This window comes from Urocampus carinirostris, chromosome 7 (genome assembly GCF_059441175.1).
Source record: "Urocampus carinirostris isolate Australia breed hairy pipefish chromosome 7, RoL_Ucar_1.0, whole genome shotgun sequence".
NCBI lineage: Eukaryota > Metazoa > Chordata > Actinopteri > Syngnathiformes > Syngnathidae > Urocampus > Urocampus carinirostris.
The window spans coordinates 1,022,755-1,035,100 of NC_142355.1; the positions used below are offsets into that span (position 1 = coordinate 1,022,755).

At 39.6% G+C, this 12,346-nt stretch overlaps 1 protein-coding gene across 1 annotated transcript; it reads right to left on the reverse strand.

Moving 5' to 3' along the window:
* Positions 1–1,771: 1,771 nt before the first annotated feature.
* ppib (peptidylprolyl isomerase B (cyclophilin B)) lies at positions 1,772–8,747 on the reverse strand. Its single transcript, XM_088339486.1, has 5 exons — positions 8,567–8,747; positions 6,030–6,143; positions 5,325–5,418; positions 4,341–4,525; positions 1,772–2,081 (listed from the first exon to the last, which is right to left on the reverse strand). Exons 1-5 carry the CDS (start codon positions 8,699–8,701, stop codon positions 1,959–1,961), a joined length of 651 nt encoding a protein of 216 aa, XP_088195612.1. The 5' UTR covers positions 8,702–8,747; the 3' UTR covers positions 1,772–1,958.
* Positions 8,748–12,346: the final 3,599 nt, after the last annotated feature.

Sequence of the window (12,346 nt, forward strand, 5' to 3'; positions counted from 1 at the left end):
TCCGTGTTACAAGTGTCCTTGGGTAAGACACTGAACCCCTAATACCCCCAATAAGCAGGTTAGCGCCTTACATGGCTGCACGGCCGCTATTGGGAAATGTGAAGCACACTGTAAAGCGCTTTGGGAAGTCTTGACTTGAAAAGCGCTATAGAAATGCAGATCATTTCATTTCATTTCAAGCCCATCCTGGAGACGGATACCATTTATGAATATTTTTTGGTTTAGATTTCTTTTGAAAGGGATTAGTTTCATCTAATTGTTTCTGAAACACTCGTGATTAGAGGTTACTCATATATTAGGTTCCAGTTTTAAGCACTAGATATGATCTTATTACTGTAGTTATAGATTTTTTTAATTTAGAATTTTTGTAGCATTCTGTAGCATTTCTACAGACGATTTTTTGTATTTTCTCAGATTAAAATGTGTTGCAGTACAGCTGTCACAATATTTCTGTAGTGGTATTTTGTAGCGTTCGGTAGAGGCATTTCCACAGTATTTTTGTAGAATGGACTTTTTGTAGCATTATTGTTACATTTCTGTCGTAGTATATTTGGAGAATTTCTATGTTTTTAAAGCATCTGTAGTGTCATTGTAGAATTTCTGTAGTATTTTGGTATTAATATCAGTTATAATACTTCTGTAGCAGTATTTTTTTATATTTTAGCATTACGGTGGCATTTCCATAGTACCAATAATATTTCTATAATTGTATTTTTCTAGTATTGCTGTAGTCAGGTCATGTTTATTGGTTTGGCCCTTAATCACAAGGAGTCTCAAAGGGCTGCACGGATCACAGATTATTGAAAACTACTGACTATTATGACAGCAGCCCCTGATCCAAAACCTACATGAGGGCAAGGTAAAACTCAAAAACCTCAACATGAGAAGAAACCGCACATGAAGTCCTCCCCCTTCCAGGATGACCAGGCTGCAACGGATGTTGCAATAACAAATTACTGTCAACAGGAAATATAGGTCATTCATAAACTAGAGCATAGATGTGTTTTAAGCAGAAATTTTAAACAGTTCCACGGAGGTTGCAGATCCCATCTCAGTGGTAGTGTTCTTTAGTATTTTTCAGAATGAAAGCAAATATTCTAGGTCCTCGTTTTTTTTTTTTTAAGCCAGGGGTGTCAAACTGGTGGCCCGCAGGCCAGATCAGGCCCACTAAGGGATTGAATCTGGCCCGCGAGACAATGTGCAGAAAAGTGCAAGAGAAAAACAAGCTGCAGGTTGAAATATGTCCACTTGATATTGCTAAAGCCAGGTGTCTCTCTCTCCCTCTTTCTATCTTCTTTTACTCTCTCTTCCTTTCTCCTTCTCTTTTCTCCACTTCTCTCTTTGGATTTCTTTCTTTCTCTTTCTTTCCCCCTCTCTCACTATTTCTTTTTGTCTCATTTGTTTCTCTCTCTTTCTCAATTTCTCTGTCCTACCTCTCTACTTTTCTTTCCCTCTTACTCTCATTTCTTTCTCTCTAATCTACTAGTCCGGCCCCCGAGAGAACAAAAATGAGTTTGACACCCCTGTTTTAAGCACTAAATTTCATATTAAGTTTTGTAGTAACTTTGTTGTAGAAACACAAAGGGACAATGGTGACAAAGTTGGCACAAAAACAAAACAAAAAAAAAGGTTTTTATTAGTACCCCATTTACCATTTCACATATATCTTGAGGAGCATTTTTGTTTGGCTGGCCCTCCGCAGGACATAGTGTGACCACGCCCACTTTCAATCCCAATTGAAGGATGGAAATGACTATAAGCGACAAGATCGTAAGAAAACCCGGAAGCTTTTATTTCCAAGACTCGCTCCTTTTAACAAAAATCCAAAAATAAAGGTAAAGCACCTCGGAATGCTTGGTGTCGCGGCGCGCTCCTCCACAGCGCTTTCGGACGAGCGTCGGTCGGCGCCGTCGTCGTCCTCCTCCGGGAGCAAATCCCGTTTCCGCCACTTGATCTTCTTACTCCTTGGGGATGGCGAATGGCTCTTCCACTTCGATCACGCCGCAATCCGAGATGACCACGTCTTTTAAGGGCTTGTCCCGATTGTCCGTCTTGGTGTTCTCGATTTGTGTCACCACGTTCTGAAACGGGACAGAAGACGGCGTTGACAGAATAATGTCATTTCCGGACTTTCGGGGCTAGTTTACAGACCGGGGGCGTCGTTGCCGTCATACACTTTCCGGACAAATTTCAACATGTTACCTAATGTTCTCTTTTATTGATGTTTACTATTGTTTGTGTACTGTAACCCGATGCTAAATGTATTCCACCCTGGTCATCCTGGAAGGGGGATGACCACTGGTGAGGCCCCTTCTCAAGGTTTCTTTTATCCTCACGCTGAGGTTTTGAGTTGTTCCTTGCCCGCATGTTGGTTTAAGATCAGGTCATGGTGTCATTGTAATCCTGTGCAGTCCTTTGAGATATTTTTGTGATTAAGGGCCAAACACAGAAATGGGACTTGACTTGAAAACAATAACTCCGGTCACCGCAGCGTTTCAAATTGCAGTCTTCCCCGCTACCCAACATATTTGAAAAACGAAAATATCAAACAGGTTTGATACCGTTTTTCCCTCTAAAAACAAAGTGTATTAAGTGACGCCACAGGCAAACCGACGATCGCCAAGTGCGCGCGGGCCTTAATCCAGCTCCTGCCAATTACGCCCAAGCATATCTTTGGGACAGTGTCAAGCAGATTTCCATTTTTTAAAATGGGAAATGGTCTGCATTTATATAGCGCTTTTCAAGTCAATGAAGACCTCCCAAAGCGCTTTACAATGTGCTTCACACCTACCCATTCACACACCAATAGCGGCTATGCAGCCAGGGAAGGCGCCTACCAACTTATTGGGGGCATTAGCTATTCAGTGTATTGCCCAAGGACACCTAGACATATAACACAGAGGAGCCGGGAATCGAACCTGCGATCTCTTGATCCCAAGACGAGCGCTCTACCTCCAGAGCTAATGTTAAGCTCCATATTAGGGTTCTAAACTGAAGGTAGGATTCCAAAATAGGTTTAGAGCTAGGGTTACAGATGGGTTTAGGTGTAGGACTAGGGTTAGGGGCTAAGTATTGTAAGTGGCCCATTACTTTACATTACATTAAGAAGGGGGCGAGGGGCTTCGACATATAACACGAAGGAGCCAGGAATCGAACCTGCGATCTCTTGATCCCAAGACGAGTGCTCTACCTCCTGAGCGAATTACTTTATTGCATAGAAATATATCTGCTCATCAGTTAGCACATGGAAATACATTTATTCTCATCATTATCAATATCGAAATATATTAAAAAGCCATGTAAATTCAGAAATCTAAAAGTAATTTCTTTTATTTGGGAATATGACTTTACTAACTTTGTATGCATATACAGTAAATCAGTGTTTTTCACACCCTTTTGGAACCAAGGTACACTTATTTAGAAAAAAAGTTCAGAGGCACACCGTCCATTGAAAATGTAGTTGTCAAATATTTCACTGTACTACCTCATAAGCAGATAATTACTATATAAAAAGAAAATACTTAAAACAAAAAAGAATGATGTGGTTTGTTTTTGTTTTTATTTTTTACAATGCAATCTTAAACCGCTTTGTTAAACAAATTAAGTCATTAAATGTACTGTGCTACCTCGTTACCAGATAATTAGTATATAAAAAGTACATAAAAATGACTGCCACCTACTGATATGGATGACTATTACAGTTCCTTGTCTGAAAATAGCAAAAAAACAAAGACACATAAAATTTATTAAATGTCAAAGTGCATGTAGTCCCTTTGTAAACAGTTGGAAAATCCCAATCACGTGATTTTTGGAAAGACTACCTGCTTATCGGGGTCATTAGATTCTGTGTCTTGCCCAAGGACACTTTGACATATAATTGAACCTGCGACCTCTGGATCCCAAGACGAGCGCCTGACCTCCTGAGTTACTGCCGCCCCAAGTTCACCTTATCAAACTTGCGCCAAAGCCATCCCTGCAAGTTATATATGATACAAAATCTCCGTGCTTTACCGTTTTATTGAATCCCCCCAAAATGCAGGGTGTTATCGTTTGACTCAAGTCTATCGTTTCAACTTGCTCAAAAGTGTTTGCTTTACTATTTTACCTTCCCTCTAAATTTAGATACTAAGTTGCTATATTTGTATTTGGCGGCACAACCACAGCCTCCGGTAGCACAATTACTTTCAAATTGCTAGATACGCTAAGGCGTTAGCATCCATGAGTGCTTCCGATTACAACGCAACGCGTGCGATGTCCCGTTAGATTCTTTCCCTTACGGGAAAAAAAAAATCACTGGAAGATAAACCCCCCCGCATTTTGGAAAGCAACAAGAACCTCACCATTCCCTCCAGGATTTTTCCAAAGACCACGTGTTTTCCGTCCAGCCAGCTGGTTTTGACGGTGGTGATGAAAAACTGCGATCCGTTCGTGTCCTTGCCGGCGTTGGCCATGCTGAGCCAGCCGGGGCCGTGATGCTTCAGCTTGAAGTTCTCGTCGGCGAAGCGGTCCCCGTAAATGCTCTTGCCTTGGAGGAATGGAGATGAGGAGAAGCTGACTCGATTGTACCGGGACTAAAGGTCGCTAGAGGTTTATAAAAAATTATACTAAAACGATATGTGCATGCTAAAAAAAATAAATGAAAAATAATTGCATTTAACAGGCTTTCATTCTTTATCTCTCTGGCTCTCCAAGTGCCGCACTAGATTCTAAAGGATGTACTGTTAGTGTAGCTTAAGAGACAATTTTCAACCCATCAATATGACAGACCGCCTTAAAATAATTCTGTCAACTCTTGAAGGTACATTGTGTGTTTATTGACCACTCGATCGCACTGTATCGTCTAATGTGAAAGGAAACTCGTGCCAAATGAGCAGAGCGTAGCAGCAAGATAACATGGCGGACATACTAGATATGAATTCCTCTATGTTTAAAGAGACATTTTTCCACCCAGGAATATTAAAATTAACATTAATAGTTGATGTATTTTCGCCTTTTATTAAAATCAATGTTTTGTTAATGGATGAGTTTTTGTACCACTAGGAGGCAACCAAATATTACACACAGTCCCGTCAATGATTTTTTACACAATGCTGTTCAACTTCGATCTTGTTACAAAAGGCAGGCTTTAATTTGTTTTCATAAATCAGCTCTCCTCCTTCCGAGTCCTCACAAATAAAATCTGAAATTTTAAGTCCGCTTCGGGTTCGGTCTTGCAAATCAAGTTGGTCGGGCTCAGGCTGGGTCAGGCTATCATACCCGCTGAGATTTTTAGGCTAGATCTTCCCTCTAGCCAGGACCAACGTCAAACCAAGCCATTTTCTTACCTCCAGTTCCGTCTCCTTTGGTGAAGTCTCCTCCCTGGATCATGAACTGCTTGATGACACGGTGGAATTTGCTGCCCTTGTAGCCGAAGCCTTTCTGCAAGTTTGACAAAACGTGAAAAAAAAAAAAAAATCAATTCTCACTTTGAGGTCTTACATCAGAGTGAGTTAAGAATTGACAGAGGCTGGCTCATGACTAAAAAAAAATTTAAAAAAAGATTTTTTGATATGTACCGATACGGAGTCTGAAACCATGTAGTGTTCTGATAAGTCTGCCATAACCGTACACCATTCACAAAACCAAGTTATATTCAGTCTAGACAAAAGGTTCGTTGTGAAGATGTAATTTCCTTGCGTTGACTGGAAAATGTTTGTCTAACCGCGCCATTCCTATAAAAACAGTAGTCAGACATTTTCTTAATGCTTGTTTAGGGAGGACTGCGTCCTGTTCACAAGCCCAGAATATTCTGTTTATTTACTAATTTTTTTCATGATTTAAGTCCAACAGAACTGCTCTTCAGCTCTCGTTTTTGTTCAAATGTCCGGTCAGACACCTAGAAGTAGAATTGAACAGGCAAGCGGGATACAGAACGTCTACGTTAACAGTATTCTAATTCAATATAGTGCACGCAATACAGCGAACACATGTGTGGGTAGGCATAATACGAGACAAAAAAAGAAAAAGAAAAATATGAATAGGATGAGCACCTCTCCTGTGGCCAAAGCAATAAAGTTGGCAGCCGTCTTGGGGACCGTCTTCCCGAAGATGCCGATGACGATCCGTCCCGCGTCTTCGTCGCCGATTTTCATATCGAAGTAGACCTGCCGTTACAATTATTGCAGACAATATTTATCATGATTAATTGTCCAATAGTTCATTTGATTTAACTATTATAAAAATGATTTTTATTAATTTACCCAAATTAAAAAATTGAATTGTTACATCGTGTTGTTACTTTACACAAGTGTATTTTGTCAATATATTTGGAAACATTCAAGTTCTTTAAAAAAAAAAAAAAAAAAATTGTATTTATTTATTTGATTAACTCCTAGCATACAATTAATACACATATGTTCAGGGTGTCCCCTGCCCACTGCACGAAGATAGCTGGGATGGGCTCCAGCACCCGCGCGGCCCTACTGAGGATAAGCAGTGCAGATAATGGATGTTCTAATGTAACCTGTTTTCAATGTATTTCAGTATTTTCTGAATCATTTCAAACATATTTCAAATGTATTTTATTGGTTAATTTAAATATATCTGGTCTAAATTTAAAATATTAAAACAATGTAAAACAAATATATAAAAGCTTTTATAAAAAGAACAAAATAATCATTTGTAATTAAGGTGGAAGCATTGTTGACACCCTTGTTCAACAGGAATAGGAACAAGTACAACAACTTATCTAGTCCTAAACCCATTTTTATTATTGAAAAATAAAACAAAATTGAATAGCATAAAAAGCAAAAGACATAAAATTAGTGTATAGCAGTTGAAAATACTTGATTCATGAGACTGGCGTCAGTGAAATAGAACAAAATAAGTTAAACTATATTGAAATCATTGATGGAAGAAGCGACCAAAGTTATTTTGAGGACGGGTTTCCACCCATTTCCCTCTCAGGCAATCATTGAGGTGCTGATCCGTGCATTGACATCTTGTTTCGATGATTGTAATGCCTTTCTAGTCATTCCAAAAAGAACATGGCCAGATTGCAGCTGCAACAAAACTCAACAGCAATTGCGCTTACAGGGACTGAAACGAAGGGAGCACAACTTGTTACACAAATTTCAAATGACTGCATTGGCTCCCTGAGCGTTTCGATGTCAATTGTAAGGTGTTTTTACGAGTTTTGAAATGTATTGATGGTCTTGGGCCATCCCTTATGGCTGATATGCTTTTATGATGTGAGTCCTGTCTCTTGAGGCTGGCAGCGATTTGTTGGGTGAGGACCAAACCAGACCAATGGTGAAGCAGCATTTAGCCATTTTGGTCCTAATCGATAGAGGAACCAGTCTGCCGGAGGACATCAGGTCTGCGGGGACCCTTGATCATTTTTAAGAGGATCAAAACCCGCCTCTAAAAAAATAAAATATGGCTGATATTTTGTTTAGCTTGGGTTTAACTTTTACTGTATAATACTTTAATTTTACGTCACATTTGTATGGTTTATTCCGCAGTCGAATTTTATGTTAGCTCATTTTTGGAAGCCCACACTGGCAGGGTGTGGTTCATTGGTTGAAATCCTGAGGCCATATTTAGGCATCCCCATCACTGTGTTCCTCACACAGTTATTCTGTGCCGTATTGTTATCACATTTCTATCACCTTTTTTTTTTGTATTAGAGATCACAGGTTCAATTCCTGGCTCCTCCATGTTAGGAGATCATTTCTTCCTCATGCCATGAGGCTCTTTAACTCCACCCGGGGGAGTAAAAGCCCACATTAAACCACCCCCCCCAAATTGCACATTACCTAATTTTTATGACAGTGTGTATTTTATGTAGCACTATATAATTACTCTATATCAACACGATACACTGAATCCCTAATGAAATGATCTGCATTTATATAGCCCCCAATAAGCAGGTCGGCGCCTTGCATGGCCGCTATTGGTGTATGTGAGTGTGTGTGTGAATGGGTAAGTGTGAAGCACATTGTAAAGCACTTTGGGAGGTCTTCATTGACTTGAAAAGCGCTATAGAAATGCAGAACATTTACCATTTATTATATTTTAATCATTTTAAGTGCCTGTATTGCGTGTTTCGAGTTGAGTAGGGATAAAGGAGGGGATTTCATCGTCTTATCGCACACAGCATATTTTAAACAGCACTTTGAATGGCAATTAACCATCTGAAAAGTGCTTTACGAATAAAGAGTATGTCTCTTTCGCTTTACAGAAGATATGTTCCTTTTGTGGCGTGATGTGACATTATTGAAAAGAAAATACAAATACAAGGTGCTCACAATGGCTGGTGACTGCAATTTTGCTAGCAGTTGCTCCTTTGCTAGCACTAGCAAGTAAGGAGTCGAAGGTTCGGGATTTATTAACACAAACTAGTCGTCGGGTGAACTAAGTATACAAAAGTCACGCGAATTAGTGTTTTTTGTATTGAAACTTGGTCTTAAATTGCTTTCTCGCTAGCTAGCTAAACCGGCTAGTGTATGACGTGGCGTAGCCAGGGGTTAGCATAAGCAGCTAAGTTAGCATTTGCTATTAAAAATGGGCAGGGAGCCCCACTCACCTTAGCGGTCACTTTGGGTCCCATTTTCTTGTTATCCGCCGACGAACCGCCAGGGAAGGCGAGGAAAAAGAGCGAGCCCACGACGAGCGTGGCGGCCAGCATTAACTTCATCTTTCTCTCGCAAATTCTCACCATCAACCGAAATACTGAGCGGCTGGGGAAGATCCGTCGGTAACCGGAGGAGTTTTTATACCCGAGAGCGGAGGGGCGGGGACGTATTCGTGGCGTCATTGTAGAGCGACGCACAGAGATTCGATTGGTGCGTTTTCGGCCAATGGTGGGGAGACGCGTGAAGTTTTGTTTACAATAATTTTTTTTGTCGTGGGCGTGGTTAGCTTCTACGTCAAAATCATGACGTTGCACTAAATTCTTAACATATAACCCCGGAATAAGCAAACTACAGCCCGCGGGCTTTTTTTCATCCGGCCCACAAAACCAAAATGGTCAAAACATAATGACTGTATAAAACGGTAAATACTAAGCATTTTTTTTTTTGCTGCCAACTTTGTTTCCACTTTCCCTTTGTGTATATACAACAAAAATACCACGATTGAAATACTTCAAACACACGACATAATATCAGATTTAATGTTAAAATAAACAAAGACCTCTTATTTTGCTTTCATTCTAAAAAGGCTATAGAAACACAAAAAAATACTACAGAAATATTACAACAAAAACCTACAAAACGACAACTACAGTAATCATACTAGAATAAATACTACATAAATTAAGTACTACAAAAGTATTAATACAGTAATAGTACAACACAAAAATACTAATACAGTGATATCAGGACAGAAATACTATATAAATACTATGAAAGAAACATTACGACCAAATAACTGGAAAAAATTAAATCACAGTAATAATCAAAAAATACTACAAAAAGGTACTACTATGAAAATACTGCAAGCGTCTTTCAAAAATTCTATTACAGCAATATATTTTTTTTAATTCAGCAGAAATTACAAAATACAGAAATCTCATCTCATCTCATCAGCTACACCGCTTATCCTCAGTAGGGTCGCGGGGGTGCTGGAGCCCATCCCAGCAATCATCGGGCAGTGGGCAGGGGACACCCTGAATTGGTTGCCAGCCAATCGCAGGGCACACAGGGACAGACAACTCACTCGCTCATTCAGACCTAGGGACAATTTGAACCGGCCAATTCACCTGAAATGCATGTTTTTGGAATGTGGGAGGAAACCGGAGTGCCCGGAGGAAACCCACGCAAGCACGGGGAGAACATACAAACTCCGCACAGGAAGTCTGGAGCTGGATTTGAACCCAACTGCAGAAATTCCACAAAAAAAACAACAGTAATACTAAATAATATAAGCATAATATAAGTGGCTTGAGAAGGAAACAGTGGAAAATACGTTGAAGGTGACTGAACCATGGGACTCGGCGACATTCGCTTGCATGACCGGCTGTGGAAAGCAAATGACACTGAAAGACGAAGCGGGGCAGGCTCAATATGTTCAACCCATTTTGTAACAATGAAAATAAAGGTATATTCTATTCTAAGTGCAACACCCAAAAGTGAAATAAACCCAAACTTGTTTTCACAGCTTTGTGCATCTGTTTAGGGTTGTGATGGCCCTGAGGAAGAAGCCGTCTCTGAGGCAACAGCTCAAGAGGTGGTGGCCAGGGTGGGAATTGGCACTTACGTTAATGGATCCGCAACTAGTCAATGACTTCGAGACTGGGCAGAGAACAGCCGATGATCTTTTGGGCGGTGATAATTACCGTCTATGTTTTTCCTGTCCACTGCTGTCCTCCATGTCTTGTGCCAGGATGGTTCAATATTTTCTCTTTTAAAGATGTGTGAACAATGCCCAACTGAGTTCAAAGAGTCCTTATGCTCCATTTTTTTTACTACATCAGTCCTGGTTGGGGCGGAACAACCTCCCAAAGAGATGACGAGAGTGTATTATTACGAAATAAGTACATAGTATAGAGTTGGGAGTATTTGAAAGGATCCTGTACTATAGTGCAAAGGACAGTAACAGGATGATATAATATACACAATATATGAATGTGCCGTAGTAGGTATATCATCACAGCTTCCGAGTACTGCACGGCAGTCAGGTAAACATTCACTATACAGGAACAAGTAGTAGAATTTAAAAAGTATCAAGTAATAGAAATATATATACATCTGTAAATTAAAACAATTTAAAAACATGCGCGAAAGCATCTGGGTAGGCTTGTGTCGGGTCTAAAACTATCACTTACGCGTGGGAGAGCTAAAAAACCATTGACTAATCGTATAAGGAAACTCAAATACTTTTTGAGTTTTTTTTTTAGACCACGGCAGGCGAAGAAGGTAGCTTTCCTCTCACCGGCTGCGCTCCTTCTAAAAACCTTCCCCCTATGCGCTGTGTTTTATCAAAGTCACAAGGGTGGAATAGTAACGAGACAAAGAAGGAAAATAAACTCCCTCTGACCCTCCCCCCTGGGACAGTACCAACACTTTTAAACAAAGACAGGAAAACTGAGAAGCCAGAAAGGGCCATACAATCGGATTAGCAATACACACTTTTGAGCAAATACGTTTAAGCTTACTTTACAGCTTGTTATATGGGATTGACCGTTGAAGTGTCTCATGGCCAGGGGGGACAAAGCTGTTGCAGAAGCGGCCGGTCCTGCACCGCACACTGCCGTGGTCTTCCCGAAGGCTAGCAGAGTGAACTGTCCGTGACAGGGGGGATGTTGGGATGCCAACCAACAAAAAATGAGCATTTTACACACATTTTTCAAAAGGAGGCGCTGTAATGGAATGATTCAAAATCAACTTGTGCTCGAATGAATTATTTGTATATTAGCCACCGTTTCACCTAAATGTCTGTCGTACTTGCAAATATGATTTTTTACTGATTTTTCCAATCTGCAGACAAACATATCCTTTCATTTTATCGTTTTGTATTTTCAGCAATTGTGTGTGTCGATGTTCGGTTCGAATTAAAATCTGTTAAGTGTCAAAAATTGAAATAGTTTTGTACACATTTTTTGTAGATCTGTCAAGTCCTGTTTATTGATTTGGCTCATAATCACAAGGAGTCTCAAAGAGCTCTACAGACTATTACATTACATTATCTGTGAATATTTTTATTTATATTTCATGTATTTTGCAGGGATCCCCTGCAAAATTTACTATCAATTGCTGCATCATTTATTTTTAAATTACAGATAATATATCATAAAACAAAACAAAACAAAGAAGCATTACAGAAATTAACCATTCAAATATTCTCATTTTTGTAGACATTCATGTACATATTGTAAATTCTATTCGGGGTTCAAATTATGAACAGTTAAACCGCCTACTAGTCAAGTCATTATTATTTGAGATGCCCTTGATGCCAATGGTTCCAGTCCATCATGACACCCTCCCCTGATCTCAAACCTAAATGAGGGCAAGGAAAAACTCAAAAATCTCAGTTTGAGTAAAATGAAGAAACCATAAGAAGGTACTGCACATTCTGTTTTATCGAGGTGCCTAATCTATTATGGAAAACCAATGAGAAAGAGAAAAGAAAGAGAAAAGAAAAAGAAAAAAAAGAAAGAAAAAGAAAAAAGAAAGAAAGACAGAGAGAAAGAGAAAGAGAAAGAAAGACAGAAAGAAAGGGAAAAAGAAAGGGAAAGAGAAAGAAAGACAGAAAGAAAGGGAAAAAGAAAGGGAAAGAAAGGGAAAGAGAAAGAAAGAGGGAAAGAAAGAGAGGGAAAGAAAAGGAAAAGGAAGAAAGAAAAAGAAAGGGATAGAGAAAGCAAGAG

What these genes read in the sequence shown, in the direction of transcription:
- ppib (XM_088339486.1), bottom strand. Translation starts at nt 8,701, where the DNA reads ATGGTGAGAATTTGCGAGAGAAAGATGAAGTTAATGCTGGCCGCCACG. An exon ending in TTGCTTTGGCCACAGGAGAG is followed by an intron (nt 5,419 to 6,029) that starts GTGCTCATCCTA and finishes TCAAACTTGCAG; the next exon opens with AAAGGCTTCGGCTACAAGGG. An exon ending in CAAAGGAGACGGAACTGGAG is followed by an intron (nt 4,526 to 5,324) that starts GTAAGAAAATGG and finishes CATTCCTCCAAG; the next exon opens with GCAAGAGCATTTACGGGGAC.